Here is a 22,540-nt window from a genome sequence, read left to right as displayed (position 1 = left end):
AATTTCTTTTACCAGATTTTTTTTTTTTATTTTTCATTTTTTATGCAGCTACCTGTAGCTAAGATTGACTGGTCTCATAATGTGCAACAGGACTAAATGCATCTTCATAACTGAGTCCTGGTTTCTGAACGTGCCCTCTATCAATCAACTGGGCTTTGAAGCAAGTACCTCCATCGGGTGAAACTTTGCAATATAGTACCCAGTGATTCAGCAATACTTTGGTATTTATAGGATGTTCAACTAACAGTCGCATATTGTTTCTCTCAATGCTTTCCAGCCTGATGGGACTTAAAAGTCCCTTCCTATTCATAGTTTCATAAAACAGCATGGAGGTGCATTCATGCATCCCCATCTGTTGGGAAGTCTATGTCCTTCTCCTGTGCCAAAGGAAACTTTTTGCTGTGATTGTTCAGCATCTCTGCCCACAGATGACAATAAAAGACAGGTTGTATATCTGCGATGTTCATTACATCATAAGAGTTAATGAATCCTGCTGACGTGAAAGGACATTATAATGAAACTTTTGATTTGTATTATCTACTTTTTATAAATTTTTCATACCTGCTTCCATAAGTACTACTAAATAATTTATCTGATCAGACAGAGTGACTATATCCTTTTTAACAATATAATGAAAAGGATAGATTGCTACTCATCATAAAGATGTCACATTGAGTTGCAGGTAGGCACAACAGAAAGACTGTTATGTACTTTTCTTTATATTGCTGGTATTCCGACCTGGAATCTCTGTTTTACTTGCAATGGTAATAGTCTCCACAAATTTTAAATCTTTTGGTTTAATACTTCATAGTTTGGGTAGGAAATTGTAAAGCACTTCAGTTTCTTCATTAGTAGCTTGCATCCATTTTTCGTTTTCATTTGACTGTAGTACCCCCAAAAATAATTCAAAAAGACACAAACATACATGGCATTCTTAACATTTTCATATGCTATCCATACTCACTTTTTACCATTTTTACAGCTTATTTTTCTTAACAAAACAGTGGTGTTCAGCATACTCATTCAAGCTCATAATTTCCATTCCTACTAAAGCTTGTGTTGTGCAATTCTTAGATGGTTGTCTCCCAGACTCTTTATCATTCAGCATTTCCTTCTATTGTAGTATTCTCTGATTGACTTTATCCATGACCTGGTCTCTCAATCTTTTCATGGTCTTCCAAGTTCTGTTCATTCCAAAGCTCTTCTTGGTAGTCTTTCTTTTCCCATTCTTTGTATGTGGCCAAACTATTTTAGAAAATCCAGGATGGAATGTAACAATATTATGAAATGGAAAGTTTCCACTCACCATATAGCGGAAATGCTGAATTGCAGATAGGCACAAAAAAAAAAAATGTCACAAATAAAGCTTTCAGCCCATAAGGCCTTTGTCAAAAACAGACGACAGACAGACAGACAGACACACACACACACACACACACACACTCATGCAAACGCAACTCACACAAACGACTGCAGTCTCAGGCAACTGTAGCCACACTATGGCAGAGTGGCTACAGTTGCCTGAACTGAACATAACAATCTAGATTACAGCTGTAAGGAAAACTGTTTTTGCAATTATATAATCATTGTGTTGATTAAAGATGTGATGTAACTGCTGACATGTTTCCTCTCTTTACAGCACACATATTATTTGATGATGCTTTTGAAACAACTGATGGAGATCGCGTTGTCAATAGCTATGTAAAGCTGCTAGTGTCAGTAATTGATGAGGCTGCCACACTTGTTCATGGCACAACTATCAGACTTAGGCCTCCTGTAAAGTACCCAACACCTTATGGTGGCCGTCTTGTGTGGACCCTTCCAGGCAAGACAAAAATATATTGCCACCTTAAAGATGGTGACAAAATTAGAACCAGGAAACGTTGGAGTCAGGTGTGTATTCTGAATTTAACATATATAATGAGTTGTAAGGGTTAATCACACGTTTTTTCATCTAGAAACTCCTTTTAAACCTGTGTGTTCCTTCCATTTCACACCCTATTTTGTTATTTCCAGATATAACTTTAAATGTGGACATTTTAGTTTAGACTTTACTGTGACTGTTATTGACATCGAATGAAACAACAAGTTTGCTGTTACCAGTCACTGTGTATTTTTCTCCATGATGCATTTCAAATGCTTAAACCTCCATCATCAGGTGGAGTTGCGTTTGATAGTATGACGTATGTTGTTGTATTATGAATGTTAGAGGAACTTGTGTTGAAGCAAGCTGGGATAATTTTAATTCCCCTATTGTTTTGCCATCTAAATTCGTTTTTTTTTTAAATTTGAACTAATTACCATTAACATACATAAGTTTTAATCCGCATTTCCATAATGGTGAAAGATTGACCCTTAGTTTTAAAGAATATAACACCAGATCTAATTTTGTGCTTAGTTTTATCTATCTAATTGATTTTCTAATTTATTTCAACTATTCCTAGTTAGTATCTTTCATTATAGGGTGAAATCAGTAATTGTTTTGTAACTTAAATTCTATTGTTGACATATAAACAAATATAAATTCTATACTAATTACAAACATTTGGAAGATGAAATACTAGTAATCGTATAGTATCTATTTGACTCTACTCGAAAACAAGTCAGCAAAGCCAGCCCTTAATTAATTCGAAAGTAATTAACAGTTTTGTCAAAAGTATTGTTTGCATAACTATATATGTTAATTTCATGATTTAAACAAATACGTCAGCTTAACAGTTGTAGTAGAAGAAATTGTTAAACAGAACCAATTTTTCAATGTATTCAGTTAATTTAATGATTTAAGTTTTAATTGTAATTTCTGTAAGTTTAACTTTGAACAATGTGTAGTTTCAGTACCTATTATTGTGATGATATATAAGAGCCCAATTTTTGGTCCTCCCGAGACAGTCAGCCCACAGCCGAATTTCAGATGAGAAACCTGTGTTGATTAGAACTTTAACAATGTTTCAACTTAACTGCAAAATAAGTATTGCACAATTAGACCGTAAAAACAATGACAGTGTCTGCTGCATATGTACCTGATTATTCTTCAAGAACTGTGAACTTTTATGTTTTTACTGCTCGTAGATGTTCAATAGTAAACTATTGTAGCAGTATGTGGGCATTCGCCTGCAACCTGTTAATGAGGATTATGGAAAGTTAAACAGTAGTGCACTGGCCATATTAAATGTGTATATGGGGGGTTGTGAAAAGTGAAAGTAAAAGACAGTGAAACGCAACTGTGCATCTATAGGCTACATTATTTACAGTAGACAGTGTCCAAATTAGAAGCCCCATTTTTCAGCCAGTGTAGCAACGCAGTATGTCAACACCGAGAACAACAAACGAAATAAATAAAGCAGGCAGAAATGTCTCGAAGTTGTGACACTGTATCCAATGACCACAACTTCCTTTCACTGTTGTAACATATCACATGTATGCTGTCATATTTTGTAAACAAAGGTGGCATCTGGAAACTATACTTTACAAAATATGGCAATATTCATGTGATATGTTATGGCAGTGAAAGGAAGCTGTGACCACTGGAGACAGAGCCACAAGTTGCTCCAAAAATTGTACCACAACACGCACATATGTCATATTAACAAATGTAAATCCACCTGATAAAGGTTTAAACCTCTGAAATATGTCATGGAGATAAATAAACAGTGGCAGTTAACAGTATGTGTTGTTTCATTTGACTTCCAGATGTACTATTTATTGTATGACTTACTTCATAAATTATTGACCCTATTACCAAATGCTAATAAGTTTTTATATGTACTCAAGAACACAGCTCTGCCTTTCTCCACATTAAAAAAAATAAAAAATAAAATGAAAAAATAAAATACAGTGCATCATTGCAGATAAGGTCATATAACAAAAGTTTGATGTTACATTTCATTCACTCATTCATCAATATCTAATTTGAGTAATATTGGTCTAATCACACATTATGGTTGGAAATGAATTTCTTCTGTTTCTGTTGACATATATATTACAATGAAACAGACATATCTACAGAAAGTGTGGTTCCAAATACTGTTGATAGACGAATATATGCATTTAAAAGTAGAAAAAAATTGTTATATGGCATTCAGAACTGTTAGTTCCTTCCTCCATCTGCTGATTAATATTGCACAGTCCTTCTGTCTGTTATTTTAATAGGTGGCAGTGTTCTCTTATTTCCTAAAAACAAATTATGACACTTGCAATGCAAGTGATCTCCACATAGTTGCAGCAACTATTAAAGGGCTTGGCAACATTGGGCACAGGGGAATGTTTACATACAATAAGTTGCCAGAAAATACACGTATTAAAAAACAGGCTTAGGGTAAAAATGGGAAACAGAGCTCCTAAGATTGTGAGAGGCTTTGTAAATGACCTGAATAAGCAAAAACATTTCAGGTAGAAGAAGACTAAACACTTCTTTGTAGCTGTTGGAAGTGTCACTATGTGATTCTTTTATTGTTTATGTAACATATTGTTGTTTCCAGCCTCATATATTTGTGTAACCACAATATAAGATTTATGGACTTCAGTACATAAATAAATCATCAGTATTTGCAGGAGAAATATTGGCTATAATATTAATCATCCATTGGTTTAGTACATAGTGAAAGTTTACTGGTTTTAATTGAATGAATTTGTGATAGTTGTCTTAATATGCAAAACATATTTCTCTTAGTGGGGTAAATCTGTTAATAACAATGTCAAGACAGATGAACATTGTGGTACAGCTATTTGGGCTGTCAGATTAGCTAAATTTTAGAGAAAGAAGTTCATAATTTTATAAATCTATAATTCTTTCAGCACTTCTTCACAATATTGAATACTGTGTACTTACAAAAAGAATTGTGGATAAAATACGAACTGCAGAAATGAAATCTCTCAGATGAACAAGAGGTTACATGAAAGTAGACAACTTGTGAAATAAAATATTTTGACAGAAGCTGGAAGTAGAACTGCCAGTTAAATGTAGAATTAGTAAATACAGTAACACGCAGCACAAACATGTACAGAACGTGGAAAAACATCACTTTTCAATGCAGACTTATTTGGTAAACTGGCTGCTAGATTAAATGTAGGAAGATTTAAGATGAGATTGTAGACAATTTGTGCAGGCAGAACAAGATTAACATGTAAAGTAAAGAAGAAGAAGACAATTTTCATAAATTTTTTTAATCATGAAATTAATTTTCAGGTAATGTATATGTATTACTTGCTTGGACATAGACTGATGGAAAAACCAATATCAGTTCATCAAAAGGAAGCTATTGCCAGAAACACCTATCTTCTAGCTATGGATGGGGATATTGACTTTCAGCCTGAAGCTGTGCTCTTATTGGTTGATCTAATGAAAAAGGACCCAAATTTAGGTGCCGCCTGTGGACGTATTCATCCCATCGGTTCGGGTAAGATGCATGAAACAAATGCACAAAAAAATGCATGATTGGTTCATAAGTTCATTTGTCAGAAATACAGTTTAGATATGAACATCTAATATTTGTGTAAGAAGTAAAATTAAATTAAAAAAGTATTAAACTGACTAAAAGACAAAAAATCTGATCAGTATTTCCATTTAGGAGGTACAATGCCCATTATTGCTGATAGAAGTACTTAAATAGGGAAACAGTACACATACCTTTTGGAATAATAGGTTCCTTCTTCAAAGAGGCAAGGAAAAATTGTTTTGGATGTTTAAAAAGGGAAAGGGTAACAATTCACTCAACCCTAAACTGAAAAAGATGAAATGAAGGATTGTTGCTGTTTGGCTTTATGCCAGTGATGAGATCATTGTAGATGAATCATGAGCTCAGATGTGGGAAAGATAGGGAAGGGAATAGGCTGTGTGCTTCTTATCGTAAGAGATTTAGGGCAGTACTCAGACTAAATTAAGAGGGGTGAATGGAGAGAGGAAAAGATGAAGTAAAACACACCAGAGAGAGTAGCAGGTCAAAGATTGTGCACAGGTAAGCAACTGTGCCAGCTTCAGTTCAGAGTTGATAGGATAGAGTGAGAAGAAAATATGGAGAGAAAATGTAAAGTTAAAAATTGGTGTAATAAAGATTAGGAAAAGGAGAAAGTAGACAAGGAAAAAAGACAGAGAGAGTAAAATTACACTGTCCAGTCACTTTAATGTGATCACCAGTCAAAAGCCTGGGTAACCATCTTTTGCAACTAGGACAACTGCAAGACATGCAGAACTTCAGCTTCAATGAGAAATTGTTAATTTAATACAACTATAGTATATGTAGTACATACATAATCGACAAAAGGGAAAAAATTATGTACTTAAAGAGTAGAATTGTAGCATGTGGAGACCCTTCCACCTTGCTACATTTCATAGGAACTTAAACTTGTTGCATATGATGCAATTATCTGTAATGAAATACTGTGTGAAAAAAGCTACAAAAATATTCAGTCAGGTGTAAAAAGATTTTAAAGTGGGACAAAGATTTGCAACTTGCGCGAGATGTTCAGAAATGTGAAATTGGGGACTTAAAATAAGTACATGATATCTTACGACTACAATGTCAGCAAGTTACAATGTGAATCAGTCAACTCAAACAAATAACTGTGTGTAACAATTTGTAGGGATATGAAATGCACTGACCTCACAGATTAAGTTGTAGGTAAAGTCAGTGATAGACTTCGATTCATTGGTGGAATACTAGGGAATTGCAACAAGTCTACAAAAGAGATTCATTACAAAACACTCTTGCAAACCATCGTTGGTTACTTCTGAAGTGTGTGGCAGACATACCAGATTGGAGTAACAAGAAATATTGAACATATATAAAGAAGAGCAAGTCTCACAGGGTGCGAAATACACTGAACTGGTAGATGCTTGAAGATAAGAGTAAAGCATCCTGTAATGAAGAAAGGCACAAAACAGTCTGAGAAAGTCTACTTAACAATGTTTCAGGAACCAGCTGTAAGTGATGAATTTGGGAATGTAGTGCAACTCTCTCCATAACGTTCCTTTAGGTATTGCAAGAACAAGATTGGATTATTTACAACATGCACAGAGGGGTTTGAGCAATCATTCTTTTCACACTCCATAGCTGAAAGGGATGTGGAGAAGCCATAATAAGAGGTACAATGTAACGTACTCCTTGTCATGTGTATCACAGTGGCTTGTAGGGTATGGCTGTAGAACATGTTTAGCAGCTGGGTACTGTATGTAGCCTAAGCAGACCATTCTTTGGTGGTGGTGGTCTTCTCTGTACAGAGAGCTGTCTAGTTAACACATGTTACCTGGTAAACAATACTGGAATTTTTACATATTGCCCTGCCTTTAGTATTGTATGTCCTTTCAGTTGTAGGTTGATGTTTTAAAATGCTTTGTAGTGGGAACTGTTGCAGACCTTCAGGTTGGAATGTTGGCTTGGGAAAGTCTTATGGTTTGATGTGTATGTTCTGAAGATTGAGATGGTGACTGACTTAGACAGTGGGTGATATAATCGGATGTTATCACGGAGAGATAGCCTCTTTTCAGGACTTGTCATTGTGAAATTATACGATTGACGTGTTCAAGTCATGGGTGATTCTGAGTGACTAGAGGTTTGCCTTTGGCATTTTTCAAAGGGAGCTATGTTGATTGAAGGGACAGAAGAGGAGACTATGTGGAAGATTTGTATGTGGTCAAGGTCAGTGGGGTAATTGTATGAGAGAAAACTGTGAAAGAAGGTACTTGTACAGGTGTTCAGGGATTTGGTGTTAGAGCAGATATGTTAATCATGGATACCTCATCTGTAGGGGAGGGATTGTTTAAGGTGGAAGGGGTGGCTGCTCTAGAAGTGAAGATATTGTTGCCTGTTGCCTATAAAACAAAGCACCACTGTAACTAAAAGTCGTCATGAAAGTAATGGAAACTACTCATGGAACGTGTTTAGAATAGTTTTGCAACAGTCTTTCTGTTGCATACAGCTGTAATTGTTCATGTTATGGATACATACAGGGTGATCCATTTGAGATGTCAGAAAAGTATAATATTATTTTTATTACATTAATATATGTACATCTGAGCATTTTTCTGTAATGTACATGAAAATGGTCAGAGCCAACAATAACTGACCATGCTCTGGGAGGCCCACCAACAGCTTGAGTCGACACAAATTAGCACACTCGGTGTGTCTTGATTATTTAATGAAAATGGTCATTACAATATGTCATATAGTATGTGAAGCCTTGAGTGTTGTAGAGACACAGTGAGTTTTCAAACATTTGTACAATGTAGGGTATGACCCATCACACATGACCCGTCACACCAAGACATTGATAAATAGTACAATATGTTCATGGGAAATAGATTATAGATGCCTCATACAAGCAGAAGGCGGTGTGATGGAAACAAGGAGGAAGATATTCAACTAACCATGACTCAAAGCCCTCGAAAGTCACTCTCCTGCATATCAGCAGAGCTGAATACATCAAACACATGTCAGAGGACTGTTAGACAGTACCTTAACATGTATCTGTACCATATTCAGTGCACACAAGCACTAGCACGGCTGAATTATGGAACTCGACTCCAATTCGTTACAATGATGTGTGGGTGGTAGGAAGCGGATAGTCATTGGCTGAGTCAATGGCTGTTCACAGATCAAGCCACATTTCATGTGAGTTGCCAAATCAACATGCTTAACTGCATCATTTGGGGAACTGAGAATACATATGTCTCAGACGTCTACAAACCAAAGCCACATTTCATGTGAGTGGCTGAGTCAACACGCTGAACTGCAGAATTTGGGGAACTGAGAATACACATGTTTCATACAAACTCGAAAGAGCCACCTGCAAAGTGAAAGCGTGTTGCAGAATGACCCATGAGAAAGTCATCAATCCATTCTTTTTTGTGGAGAAGATCATTTGTGCCTGCAGTTACCTTGAAATGATTGAGCAGTGTGGTTCCTCTATTACAGCAAGGTGGGGTATTGGACACCATTATCTATCACCAGGATGGAATTGCAATGCATTGGGCTCTGGTAGAGTGGGAACAATAAAACCAAATATTCAATGATCACTGGTGCTGCTGTGGTGGACCTATCCCATGGCCTCCGAATACCCCGACCTAACACCTACAGATTTTTTTTGTGAGCTGTGTCAAGTCAACGGTGTATGAACAAAGACCACAGAATCTGGCTGACCTATGGAAGCAGATTTCAGCAGCCTTTCAGCAAATCACTCCAGAAATGCTGCACACCATGTGGTGCAACATGTATCTGAGATATGATGTGTGGAGCATTCGCATTGGCAGACATGTTGAGTTCTAAAGTGCTGTGCCAAAAACTTAAGAACACAAATTCCAGGCCCTCCTACATATGTATGTACAAATAATAAATTTGCATAGTTTGTTGCATATAATGTTTTATTTTTCTGACATCTCAAATGGATCACCCTATATAAGTAGTGCGTTGCTAACAGATAAACACTGTACAATTGATCTGGCATGGCAAAAGTCTGTGATGATGAGGGAAGAAATCTATACCAGGTTCTCTTTCTGATTGTAGGTATTTGATAATGTTCTGTTCAGGTGGTTGGATGATGATGTGAATGTGTTGAATTACATCTGCATGTTTTTCAGACCACATCAGATTTCCCTCCCCCCCTCCCCCCCCCCCCCCCCATTTAGACACTGTCATTACAGAAAATTGCGTACTTGTTATACATCAGAATCTTTGCTATTGGCTAATTCTGGCAACAAGAATTGTCTACATAATACTTCATCAGAGTACATATATGTAGAAAGTGGCCAGCCTGACATGTAAACTCTCTTGCAGTGTGCTTTTCACTTGTGTTGTCACACTGTGTGAAGAAACACGTTTTAATTCCCACATGATGGGTAACATTTGTTAACTGCAGACCATGTTTATATTGCAGGTTACAAATGCTGCTTAACGTTATGACCATCTGCATCCACAACAGCCTGCAACTGCACTAGAGCTATATCATTTCACAGTTGTTCACAGCACTGTTTGAATGGTGAACCATGCATGCTTGTTTAACTGTCATGACAGCTTGTGAAGTGCTTGAAGACCACACATCATGGCCAGTCTTCTTAGCATCCTCAGCAACAGTAACTTCTTCAACAATTTGTGACACAGGAACAAATCCCAAATCGCCAGTTAATTTGAACTTACGAATCATGTTCTTCAACTTCGGTATGGGAAGAGGACCTTTTCATGTTACTTTAAAGTGTTGACACTTTGTGAACTGCAGCAGCACTGTTGCTATTATTTTGATAAAACAGTTCACCTTGTCCAGACCCATGTTGACTGTCTGCAACAGTAATGCTCACTGATGCTTGTATTTCAACCATGCATCGCTGTACCATTACCAACGCCTAATGGCAAGTCATGACACTAACACTGCTTACAATGCAAAACCAGCAACCCAGAGTCTGAACATCATTGCCATAAAGTTGGATATACATACAATAAATAGTTTTCCATCCAAACTGACTCAAGAAGCAAAAGTTTAATTATGATGACCCAGTGTGTATGAAGTAAATAAACGTTGTGTGACTAGGGCCTCCCATCAAATAGACCATTCACCGGGGGCAAGTCTTTTGACACCACTTCAGCGACTTGGGCGTCAATGGGGATGAAATGATGATGGTTAGGACAACACAATATCCAATTCCTGAGCGGAGAAAATTCCCAACCCAGCCGGGAATCGAACCCGGGCCCTTAGGATTGACATTCTGTTGCACTGACCACTCATCTACCAGGGACAGACTGTATGAAGTAATAATATAGATATTGCAGGCAACTTTGTCTTCATATCAATTTTTAATAAACATTAGGATTTATACTTTTTGGAGGTAACACAATTTTTCCAAGTTTCAACAAGTACAAACTGACTAGTTCTTTGGTCCGTATCCCAACAACTTGTCAACTCAGCACTTCATAGCGAAGTGACCGATACAACAACTCACATAGTCATCAAAGATGCTGTAATTACACATCAATTCTTTTAAACCCAGATAAACTTTCATATGATTTATTGTTCACACCAAAAAGTCTTTTACATTATTTTTCATAACAATTACAGAAGCAACAATAATTTTTAATGTAAATTGCCTCAATTGCAATTACAATTTTAAAGTACATTGAAAATATAAAAAATAATTACATATCTGAAGGACATTAAATTTATGTTAAAGTCATGTCTTCTGTTTATAAGTATGTGAGATTATTCTATTTATGTTGCCAAAATTACACTAAATTTATAATTACAATTTGTATTCTCTTTGATAGTGTTGTAAATTTATCTGTGTGTTGTATTCTTCAATATGTGACAAAAATTGGTATGCTGACCAATTTCACTACAGTTCCTAGCAGGAGCTGTGATAGAGTTTTGTATGTGACAGGCAGTAAAGATATCCCTCTGTAATTGCTAACATTGGTCCTATCCCTTTTCTTACATAGAGGGTGTTTAACAGTGCACTTCCAGCCTTCTGGTATTGCTTTGGTCTCCCATATGTCTTCTATGATATTTGTATTCTTATTAGAATTTATTATTATCATTGTCTGCCTTGGTAGCTGAGTGGTCAGCGTGACAGACTGCCTTCCTACGGGCCTGGGTTCGACTTCCAGCTGGATCAGGTATTTTCTCCACTCAGGGACTGGGTGCTGTGTTGTCTTCATCATCATTTCATCCCCATCTGGCACGCAGGTTGCCCAATGTGGTGTCGAATGTAATAAGACCTGCACCAAGGCGACCAGACCTGCCCCGCAAGGGGCCTTGCGACCAATGATGCCAAACGCTCATTTCATTTCCATTATTATCATTATATATAATCATCATTATTGTTATTATTATTATTATTATCACTTTAGGTCCAATGCAGTGGTATCAGGTCTTTGAATATGCGATTGGACATTGGTTACAGAAAGCTACTGAGCACATAATAGGTTGTGTGCTTTGTAGCCCTGGAGCATTTTCATTATTTAGAGCAAAAGCTCTTATGGATGATTCTGTGATGAACAAGTATGCCTTTCGCTCGTGTGAAGCTCGACATTACGTACAGTTTGATCAAGGTAAGTTACACTGAAATAAGTATACTGTAACAGTGGAACAAAGTACCACCACTAATTTATTGAATTCACAGGTGAAGACAGATGGCTTTGTACATTACTTCTGCAAAGGGGCTATAGAGTAGAATATGCAGCAGCCAGTGATTCATATACACATTGCCCTGAGGGTTTTAATGAATTCTTCAACCAACGTAGGCGATGGATACCTTCAACTACAGCTAATATTCTGGATCTTCTAATGGACAGTAAAAGAACAATTAAAGCTAATGATAACATCTCTCTACCATACATCATGTACCAGGTAATATCAAAGAATTATCTACAGTTTTTTATTTTTGTGAAGCACAATTCATTACACAAATCTTTGGAGAACACATAGCTAAGGATGAAAAGCAATTTGTATCTACTGGATGCATTTATTTACAGATCCTCTTAATGGGTGGAACGGTACTTGGACCTGGAACTATATTCCTGATGTTAACAGGAGCATGTGTGACAGCCTTCCGTATAGACAACTGGACAAGTTTTCTTTATAATGTTACTCCTATTTTGTTATTCATGCTAGTATGTTACACATGCAAATCAGATATACAGGTAGGCATGCATAATCTTTTTCTTAACATTTTATCCAAAAGGATAGGGTAATGCTTTACATTAAATGTTGCATTTGTGACAATATTATCTGTATATATTTAATAAATTTTCTGGTAGTTTCTTGAGTTGGGTGCTCAGTAACTTGATGCTGAGCATCTAGCAAATTTTCTTTCTGATGTTATGTTTCTGTCATTGGTAATAAGCAGCCATACATGTATGTTTGCACAAGAAGAGCCCAGTCCAGGTCAAGATTTATTTAAGCCTGGAAAGTCCTAATAAAGAAAAAAATATCAGATTATCAGTGGCCTTAGATTGCCAAGGAAACACTTCCTTGTCCTGTTTACAGCATTTTAAAATTGTTTTATTCTGTATGCTATATGTCTGTTAAAGATGTACATCACTTTTGGATACATTTTTCAACAACAGAGGCCTCATCAGTTTGTGCAATGTTTTAGATCAGTGCCGTTTATTTGCCTCTAAAGAACTGTAATTGCGTAGGTGAATGGAGAATGTCCATCTATCAACTATAAATTATTGAAAAGTTTTCTTTATTCATGCGTTAAACTACATGTGTACAAACTGCACCTGATGTGAAGGCAACCTGTGTCAAGGACAGGAGAGGGATGAATTGTGAGCACCAGAAGGTAAACAGTTTTAAATGAAAGAATTAATTAAAGGAAACTCATGATATACTGCAAACTATGGATGAAGGGCTACAGGCAGATTGCATATTTCTAGATTTCTGGAAAGCATTTGACACGGAGCCCTGTTGCAGGCCATTAATGAAGGTACGAGAATATGGAATAAGTTCACAAATGTGAGTGGCTTGAAGACTTCTTCAGTAATGTAACCCAGTATGTTGTCCTCAATGATGATTGTTCATTGGAGACAAAGGTATTGTCAGGAGTACCCCAGGGTAGTGTGATAGGACTGCTGATGTTCTCTAGGTACATAAATGATTTGGCAGACAGTGTGATGAATGGCAGCTAACACTAAATGTGGAAAAATGTAAGTTAATGTGGTTGAGTAGGAAGAACAAACCTGTGATGTTCAGATACAGTACTAATAGTGTCCTGCTTGACAGAGTCAAGCCATTTAAGTATCTGGGCATAACACTGCAAAGCGGTGCGAGATGGAACAAGCTTACGAGAACTGTGGCAGGGAAGGTGAATGGTTGACTTCAGTTTATTGGGAGAATTTTAGGAAAGAGTGGTTCACCTATAAAGGAGACCACATATAGGACACTGGTGTGACCTATTATTAGATTAGATTGGATTAGATTAGATTAAATTAATACTACACTCCTGGAAATGGAAAAAAGAACACATTGACACCGGTGTGTCAGACCCACCATACTTGCTCCGGACACTGCGAGAGGGCTGTACAAGCAATGATCACACGCACGGCACAGCAGACACACCAGGAACCACGGTGTTGGCCGTCGAATGGCGCTAGCTGCACAGCATTTGTGCACCGCCGCCGTCAGTGTCAGCCAGTTTGCCGTGGCATACGGGGCTCCATCGCAGTCTTTAACACTGGTAGCATGCCGCGACAGTGTGGACGTGAACCGTATGTGCAGTTGACGGACTTTGAGTGAGGGCGTATAGTGGGCATGTGGGAGGCCGGGTGTACGTACCGCCAAATTGCTCAACACGTGGGGCGTGAGGTCTCCACAGTACATCGATGTTGTCGCCAGTGGTCGGCGGAAGGTGCACGTGCCCGTCGACCTGGGACTGGACCGCAGCGACGCACGGATGCACGCCAAGACCGTAGGATCCTACGCAGTGCCGTAGGGGACCGCACCGCCACTTCCCAGTAAATTGGGGACACTGTTGCTCCTGGGGTATCGGCGAGGACCATTCGCAACCGTCTCCATGAAGCTGGGCTACGGTCCCACACACCGCTAGGCCGTCTTCCGCTCACGCCCCAACATCGTGCAGCCCGCCTCCAGTGGTGTCGCGACAGGCGTGAATGGAGGGACGAATGGAGACGTGTCGTCTTCAGCGATGAGAGTCGCTTCTGCCTTGGTGCCAATGATGGTCGTATGCGTGTTTGGCGCCGTGCAGGTGAGCGCCACAATCAGGACTGCATACGACCGAGGCACACAGGGCCAACACCCGGCATCATGGTGTGGGGAGCGATCTCCTACACTGGCCGTACACCACTGGTGATCGTCGACGCGACACTGAATAGTGCACGGTACATCCAAACCGTCATCAAACCCATCGTTCTACCATTCCTAGACCGGCAAGGGAACTTGCTGTTCCAACAGGACAATGCACGTCCGCATGTATCCCGTGCCACCCAACGTGCTCTAGAAGGTGTAAGTCAACTACCCTGGCCAGCTAGATCTCCGGATCTGTCCCCCATTGAGCATTGTTTGGGACTGGATGAAGCGTCGTCTCACGCGGTCTGCACGTCCAGCACGAAAGCTGGTCCAACTGAGGCGCCAGGTGGAAATGGTATGGCAAGCCGTTCCACAGGACTACATCCAGCATCTCTACGATCGTCTCCATGGGAGAATAGCAGCCTGCATTGCTGCGAAAGGTGGATATACACTGTACTAGTGCCGACATTGTGCATGCTCTGTTGCCTGTGTCTATGTGCCTGTGGTTCTGTCAGTGTGATCATGTGATGTATCTGACCCCAGGAATGTGTCAATAAAGTTTCCCCTTCCTGGGACAATGAATTCACGGTGTTCTTATTTCAATTTCTAGGAGTGTAGTTCCATGGATCATGAATACGATATTTCGTAATGATGTGGAACGAGTCAAATTTTCCAATACATGACATAATTAAGTTAATTTAACAACATACTTAAGTTAATATAACAACTTTTTTATTTTTTTGTGTTTTTTTTTTTATTTTTTATTTTTTTATATTTTTTTTTTTTTCTTAATTTATATCTAAAAATTCCTCTATGGAGTAGAAGGAGTTGTCGATCAGAAATTCTTTTAATTTCTTCTTAAATACTTGTTGGTTATCTATCAGACTTTTGATACTATTTGTTAAGTGACCAAAGACTTTCGTGGCAGTATAATTCACCCCTTTCTGTGCCAAAGTTAGATTTAATCTTGAATAGTGAAAATCATCCTTTCTCCTAGTATTGTAGTTATGCACACTGCTATTACTTTTGAATTGGGTTTGGTTGTTAATAACAAATTTCATAAGAGAGTATATATACTGAGAAGCTACTGTGAATATCCCTAGATTCTTAAATAAATGTCTGCAGGATGATCTTGGGTGGACTCCAGCTATTATTCTGATTACATGCTTTTGTGCAATAAATACTTTATTCCTCAGTGATGAATTACCCCAAAATATGATGCCATATGAAAGCAATGAATGAAAATAGGCTTAGTAAGCTAATTTACTAAGATGTTTATCACCAAAATTTGCAATGACCCGTATTGCATAAGTAGCTGAATTCAAACGTTTCAGCAGATCATCAATGTGTTTCTTCCAATTTAATCTCTCATCAATGGACACACCTAAAAATGTGGAATATTCTACCTCAACGATATCCTTCTGATTAAGGTCTATATTTATTAATGGCGTCATACCATTCACTGTGCGGTACTGTATGTACTGTGTCTTATCAAAATTCAGTGAGAGTCCATTTACAAGGAACCACTTACTAATTTTCTGAAAGACAGTATTGACAATTTCATCAGTTAATTCTTGTTTGTCAGGTGTGATTACTATACTTGTATCATCAGCAAAGAGAACTAATTTTGCCTCTTCATGATTATAGAATGGCAAGTCATTAATATATATTAAGAACAACAAAGGACCCAAGACTGACTCTTCCCCCATTCTTGATAGTTCCCCAGTTTGAGGAATGTGCTGATCTTTGCATATTATGAGAATTGCTTATTTCAACTTTCTGCACTCTTCCAGTTAGGTACGAATTAAATCATTTGTGCACTGTCCCACTCATGCAACAATACTTGAGCTTGTCTAGCAGAATTTCATGATTTACAAAATCAAAAGCCTTTGGGAGATCACAAAAAATCCCAGTGGGTGGTGTTCGGTTATTCAGATCATTCAAAATTTGATTTTCTGTTGAAAAACCTTTCTGGAAACCAAACTGACATTTTGTTAGTACTTCATTTTTACAGATATGTGAAGCTACTCTTGAATACATTACTTTCTCAAAAATTTTGGATGAAGCTGCTAGAAGGGAGATTGGACAGTAATTGTTGACATTAGATCTATCCCCCTTTTTATGCAAAGGTATAACAATAGCATATTTCAGTCTATCAGGGAAAATGCCCTGTTCCAGAGAGCTATTACACAGGTGGCTGAGAATCTTACTTATCTGTTGAGAACAAGCTTTTAGCATTTTGCTGGAAATGCCATCAATTCCATGTGAGTTTTTGCTTTTAAGCAAGTTTATTATTTTCCTAATTTCAGAGGGAGAAGTGGGTGAGATTTCAATTGTATCAAATTGCTCAGGTATGGCCTCTTCCATTAACAGCCTAGCATTTTCTAATGAACACCTGTATCCTACTATATCCACAACATTTAGAAAATGATTATTCAAAATATTTTCAACTTCTGACTTTTTGTTCGTAAAGTTTTCATTCAATTTGATGGTAATACTGTCTTCCTGTGCTCTTAGTTGACCTGTTTCTCTTTTAATAATGTTCCAAATTGTTTTAATTTTATTATCAGAGTTGCTGATTTCAGACATGATACACATACTTCTGGATTTTTAAATAACTTTTCTTAATATAACACAGTAGTTTTTTATAATGTTTGATAGTTTCTGGGTCACTACTCTTTCTTGCTATTAGATACATTTCCGTTTTCCGGTTACAAGATATTTTTATACCCTTAGTAAGCCATGGTTTGTTACAAGGTTTCTTACGAGTATATTTAATTATTTTCTTGGGGAAGCAGTTTTCAAATGCATTTATGAAAATGTCATGAAATAAATTATATTTTAAATTGGCATCAGGTTCACAGTACACCTCATCCCAGTCTAACTGCTGTAGGCTTTCCCTGAAATTTGCAATTGTTAAATCGTTGACTGAACATACTACTTTGGATGACTGTTTAGTATTGCTGAATGGAGCTATGTCATATATTGTAACTAGCTGTGCACCATGATCAGAAAGACCATTCTCAACAGGCTGAGCATTTATCTGGTTACACTTATCTTGGTCTATAAAGAAGTTATCTATCAGTGAGCTGCTATACTTTACCACCCGAGTAGGAAAATCAATAATGGGTGTCAAATTGAAAGAACCAAGTAATACTTCAAGGTCATTTTTCCTATTACCCTCTTTCAGAGAATCTACGTTGAAGTCCCCACAAATAATAATTTGCTTCCCCCTGTCAGACAGATAGAACAACAAGGAGTCAAAATTTTTCAGAAATAGATGAAAATTTCCTGATGGGGACCTATATACAGTTTCAATTATAAATGTGCCTTTATTTAATTTAAGCTCACAGGCACATGCTTCTGTATGTTTCTCTACACAAAACGTTTTTGTTTCTATACTCTTTGCACAATGATAACTTTTGACATATATGGCAACTCCTCCTTTCTCCATATTTTCTCTCATTACATGTGCAGGGAGCTTATATCCACTTACATTTACCTTATCCATATCAGTAACAATGTGATGCTCAGACAGGCATAGTATATCTATTTCATCCTCAGCTTCTAAATCTTCTAAACAAACCAGAAGCTCATCTATTTTATTCTTTGAAGTCCCAATATTTTGATGGAATATACTTACATTATTTTTAATTATACTTTTATGAGAACCTTTCCTTATTCTAACATTTGCAGTACTCTCCTGTCTGAGTTTCTCATTGTGCTTAGGCCTCATTCCTATACCAGTTGAGTACTGTTGAGTGTTTGGGATCCATACCAGGTTAGATTGAAGGAAAACAGTGAAGCAATTCAGAGGTGGACTGCCAGATTTGTTTCTGGTAGGTTTGAACAACACATGTTACGGAGATGCTTCAGGAATTCAGATGGGAATCCCTGTAGGGAAGGTGATGTTCTTTATGAGAAACACTGTTGAGAAAATTTAGAGAACTACCATTTGAAGCTGACTGCCAAGCAATTCTACTGCTGCCAACATACATTGCACTTAAGGCCCACGAAGATAAGATATGAGAAATTAGGGCTCATCTGGAGGTATATAGACAGTCTTTTTTCCCTTGTTCTATTTGCGAGTGGAACAGGAAAGGAAATGGCTAGTAGTGGTACAGGATACCCTCTGCCATGCACTGTATGGTGGCTTGCAGAGTATCTATGTAGATGTATATTCTGAAATTACAGAATACAGAAGAGCTTGTCCAGGCTGATCTGTAGGGGCATCTGACAGTTAGAGTGATAGCAAAATATGGAAATAGGAAGGAAGGAGGAAAGTAGTTCACATCTGTACAATAGCAAGTGACTGATTGGAGAGAACAGAGATGGAGGCGGATGGCACGAGGCTGCCTGCTCTACCTGAAAGCTAGAAACCATTTGCCTGGTACAATGGCTGGAACTCAAGAGAGTGACTTCACTCTCCTCTGCTCTGCAGGACACAGCCAGCAGCAACCATGTGCCCCCTTTCTTATGCCTTCCAATTGGCTAGTTGATGGGGGAGGCACTTTTAGTGTATTCAGCAGGTGGCTGAAAGCTTATCCTGTCAGTGGCTTTTACCAATAAGAACTGGTTCTTTTCTGAAGGGATGGATCTGTTGGTAATGCAGGCACTGTAAGAACTCATGCTAGATTCGAAGCATGTATCTAAGCTGCAACTACATGTACGAAGGAAAATTTTAAATTCTCAATAAATTATCCATGAATTACACCCAATAATCCAAGCTGGCAAGGGCCCTGTGCTATCCTTTCCCTATCTGTAAGACCCATGTTAGTGTTGGAGTGACACTTGTGGGGGTTTAAAGAGGGATCTGTTACATTGTCTTTTGTTTCCCATTTATTGTATGTTGAAGGGGACTTACACATAGTCAAGTTTCTTAAAATTACAGTTAAGTAAATGACAAAAAATACTAAATGTCCAACACAAAAGTAGTCATTGAATGTTCCATAAAAACTCATAAAACAATTTAAAGATGCTACTGGTTCCCTTTGAGATTATGTCATATTATACTACTGTGAATTACCAAAACCCAAGTGGAAGACATATTTCTTTATTCTTATGTATCTATGCAAGGAAATGTAAATTACACACATCTCATCTGAATAGGTTCAGAATGAATCCAATTCAAATTTAATAAGACCACACATGTCAATTCATGAATGCAATAAATTTTCCAAACATAACTATTTTTTTTAAGTTCAAATAAAAATACCTCATTAACAGGTAAAACCATGTGAATTGTTTCTTTAAGATACCATATTCAGTTATCAATTGTCAATTAATACTCCAGTAGTGTTTGCACAAAGGGACTGGGGCCCATTGTGGTCACTTTGTAAAAACTCATACTATAAACCCAATAAAAATGGCAGAGATACTGGAAATTGATCAGTCTCAAAAATGTTGGGTGGATCTTAGTAACAGGTCAATTAAACGTGAACACCATCTCCCAAACATCAGCGAACGGTAAATCACACAAAAAATGCTAATTACTTAAATACTAAGAAAAGTGATAATATCACTATGAAAAATTACTAATTCTAATTATTTTAAAGGAGAAACTGTAAAATTATACAAGTACAAACTTATTCCACTTTAGTGCCACTACTGACAAGGCCTGGATTCAAGCAGTCCTCCAACATCTGTTACTAATATGCCATTACACAAAAAGCTATCATCTAATGACAATGCATTAATTAATGGGTATACGCATCTCGTGGTTGTGCGGTAGCATTCTCGCTTCCCATGCCCGGGTTCCCGGGTTCGATTCCCGGCGGGGTCAGGGATTTTCTCTGCCTCGTGATGGCTGGGTGTTGTGTGATGTCCTTAGGTTAGTTAGGTTTAAGTAGTTCTAAGTTCTAGGGGACTGATGACCATAGATGTTAAGTCCCATAGTGCTCAGAGCCATTTGAACCATTTGAATGGGCATAAAATCTACTGGCGCAATATGTGGACTACATTTCCCCTGTAGTACATGAGACTATCCTCAAACACATAAAGAGTTTAACACAAAGCAGTTGCAAGTATCATAAATTGCAGTAGTGCAAAAGAAAAATGCCTTTTGCATGCTGCACATTAATTTTTTTTCTTTAATTTGTGCACCCAGATGTGGTTCACCTTAGTTACAAGGCATCTTCAGTGAGCTTCAGATTAGTGTATAATTCATTATCTGTAAGCCAAACAGCTTTCTATCAGTAGCAAAATTGCTAAAAGTTTGCAGTTTGCTTTTGGTCACTGTTTTCGAAATGTAACACTGTTACAGGACCTTAATTAGTACTTTATTCATCTTTAGCAACTGTAGGTATATTTGTTGAAAAAAATAAGCAACCAGCTACACAAAAGAAATTTCTGTTTTTACTTGTTTCACACACTCTTTTTCAGAAGATTAGAATTATCACATTATTATTGAGCATCAAAAATACACTCGAATATGCAGCATGATATTGTAGTCATAATGGCCACAGTACTTTTTATTTAGTGTTCTTATACCATATTTGTTCATGTACTATGATCCACATGACTACAGTACTATGCTGCATACACCTGCTTATTTCTTACGCTCACTAAGAATGGGTTAATTCTTATCTTCTGAAGAAGGGAACTAGATGCTTGAAACTGGGAAAGAAATACAATTTCTTTTGTGTTATTTGTGGCTGATTTTTTTTCTGCAAAGGACCTCTTTTATAAGAAATGTAATGTCACTTAATTTTGTGTTTGGAAACATTTCTGCCAGAAATCATCTCCACACTCCACCAGTCGGGATTTTTAGTAGGCCTATGTTGTTCTTGGCACTCTGTCCAGTCACTGTCCAAAAATGTTTGACTACATGAATTTTTTTGTCCTGTTCTACTTGTTTGGTCTTCATTGACTAGGCTACAGTGAGATATTTTTATGCTGATTGCATATATGAGTTATGTAACATTATAAGAGTTAAACTGGTTTTTGTGAACGGTTGTATGTCTGTTCCCCTGTTCTCTGGGATATTTCTGGGAAGGATACATTGTTTTTTATCTGTGAACTTTGGATTAAAAAAATTTGTTCATTAATATTAGCACTAATCATGTACATATATCATGTAAATTCTCATTCCATATCATTCTGATAAAAGAATCACTCAAACAGTTGCATGGAACATGTAACTAACTAATTAATTGGCTTGTATCTGCTGCAGACCTTACGAGTCCCCCATTTTCCTCTGACAATAAATTTCATTTTAATCATCTAGGATATGGGTCTGTGTTTAGAGGTTCCTTACTTATCTCCACCTTTAGAGTAAAGATTATATGTATGTTTTATTCCAGTAGATCCATAGTGAGGATATCTTCCAGGATGTAGAACATGTCAAACAAACAATAACACACAATAAATATTTATGCTTGTGTCTGTATATGTGTGTGTGTGCGAGTGTATACCCGTCCTTTTTTCCCCCTAAGGTAAGTCTTTCCGCTCCCGGGATTGGAATGACTCCTTACCCTCTCCCTTAAAACCCACATCCTTTCGTCTTTCCCTCTCCTTCCCTCTTTCCTGATGAGGCAACAGTTTGTTGTGAAAGCTTGAATTTTGTGTGTATGTTTGTGTTTGTTTGTGTGTCTGTCGACCTGCCAGCACTTTCATTTGGTAAGTCACTACATCTTTGTTTTTAGATATATTTTTCCTACGTGGAATGTTTCCCTCTATTATAACAATAAATATTTACACAGAAAAGCAAATATGCTAATGTGCCTTCCACAAACACCATGTGAAATGATCTTCATGGATGTGGAATAAGTAAAATAAATCTTAAATGTATTTTCATTTAAAAGTTAATAAGTAA

General features: G+C 37.5%; 1 protein-coding gene across 1 annotated transcript in view; it reads left to right on the top strand.

The window, feature by feature from the left end:
- LOC124615848 (chitin synthase chs-2-like) overlaps positions 1-22,540 on the top strand; it is a 231,621-nt gene that overhangs the window by 109,963 nt on the left and 99,118 nt on the right. Inside the window, exons 10-14 of the mRNA XM_047144001.1 lie at positions 1,640-1,893; positions 5,186-5,396; positions 11,829-12,029; positions 12,101-12,327; positions 12,453-12,620. Coding sequence (XP_046999957.1) covers positions 1,640-1,893; positions 5,186-5,396; positions 11,829-12,029; positions 12,101-12,327; positions 12,453-12,620 — 1,061 coding nt within the window. The remainder of the gene's footprint in view (positions 1-1,639; positions 1,894-5,185; positions 5,397-11,828; positions 12,030-12,100; positions 12,328-12,452; positions 12,621-22,540) is intronic.

Source organism: Schistocerca americana, chromosome 5 (genome assembly GCF_021461395.2).
Source record: "Schistocerca americana isolate TAMUIC-IGC-003095 chromosome 5, iqSchAmer2.1, whole genome shotgun sequence".
NCBI lineage: Eukaryota > Metazoa > Arthropoda > Insecta > Orthoptera > Acrididae > Schistocerca > Schistocerca americana.
The sequence above is the reverse complement of the archived record's forward strand: the minus strand, read 5'-3'. Positions and strand labels throughout refer to the sequence as shown.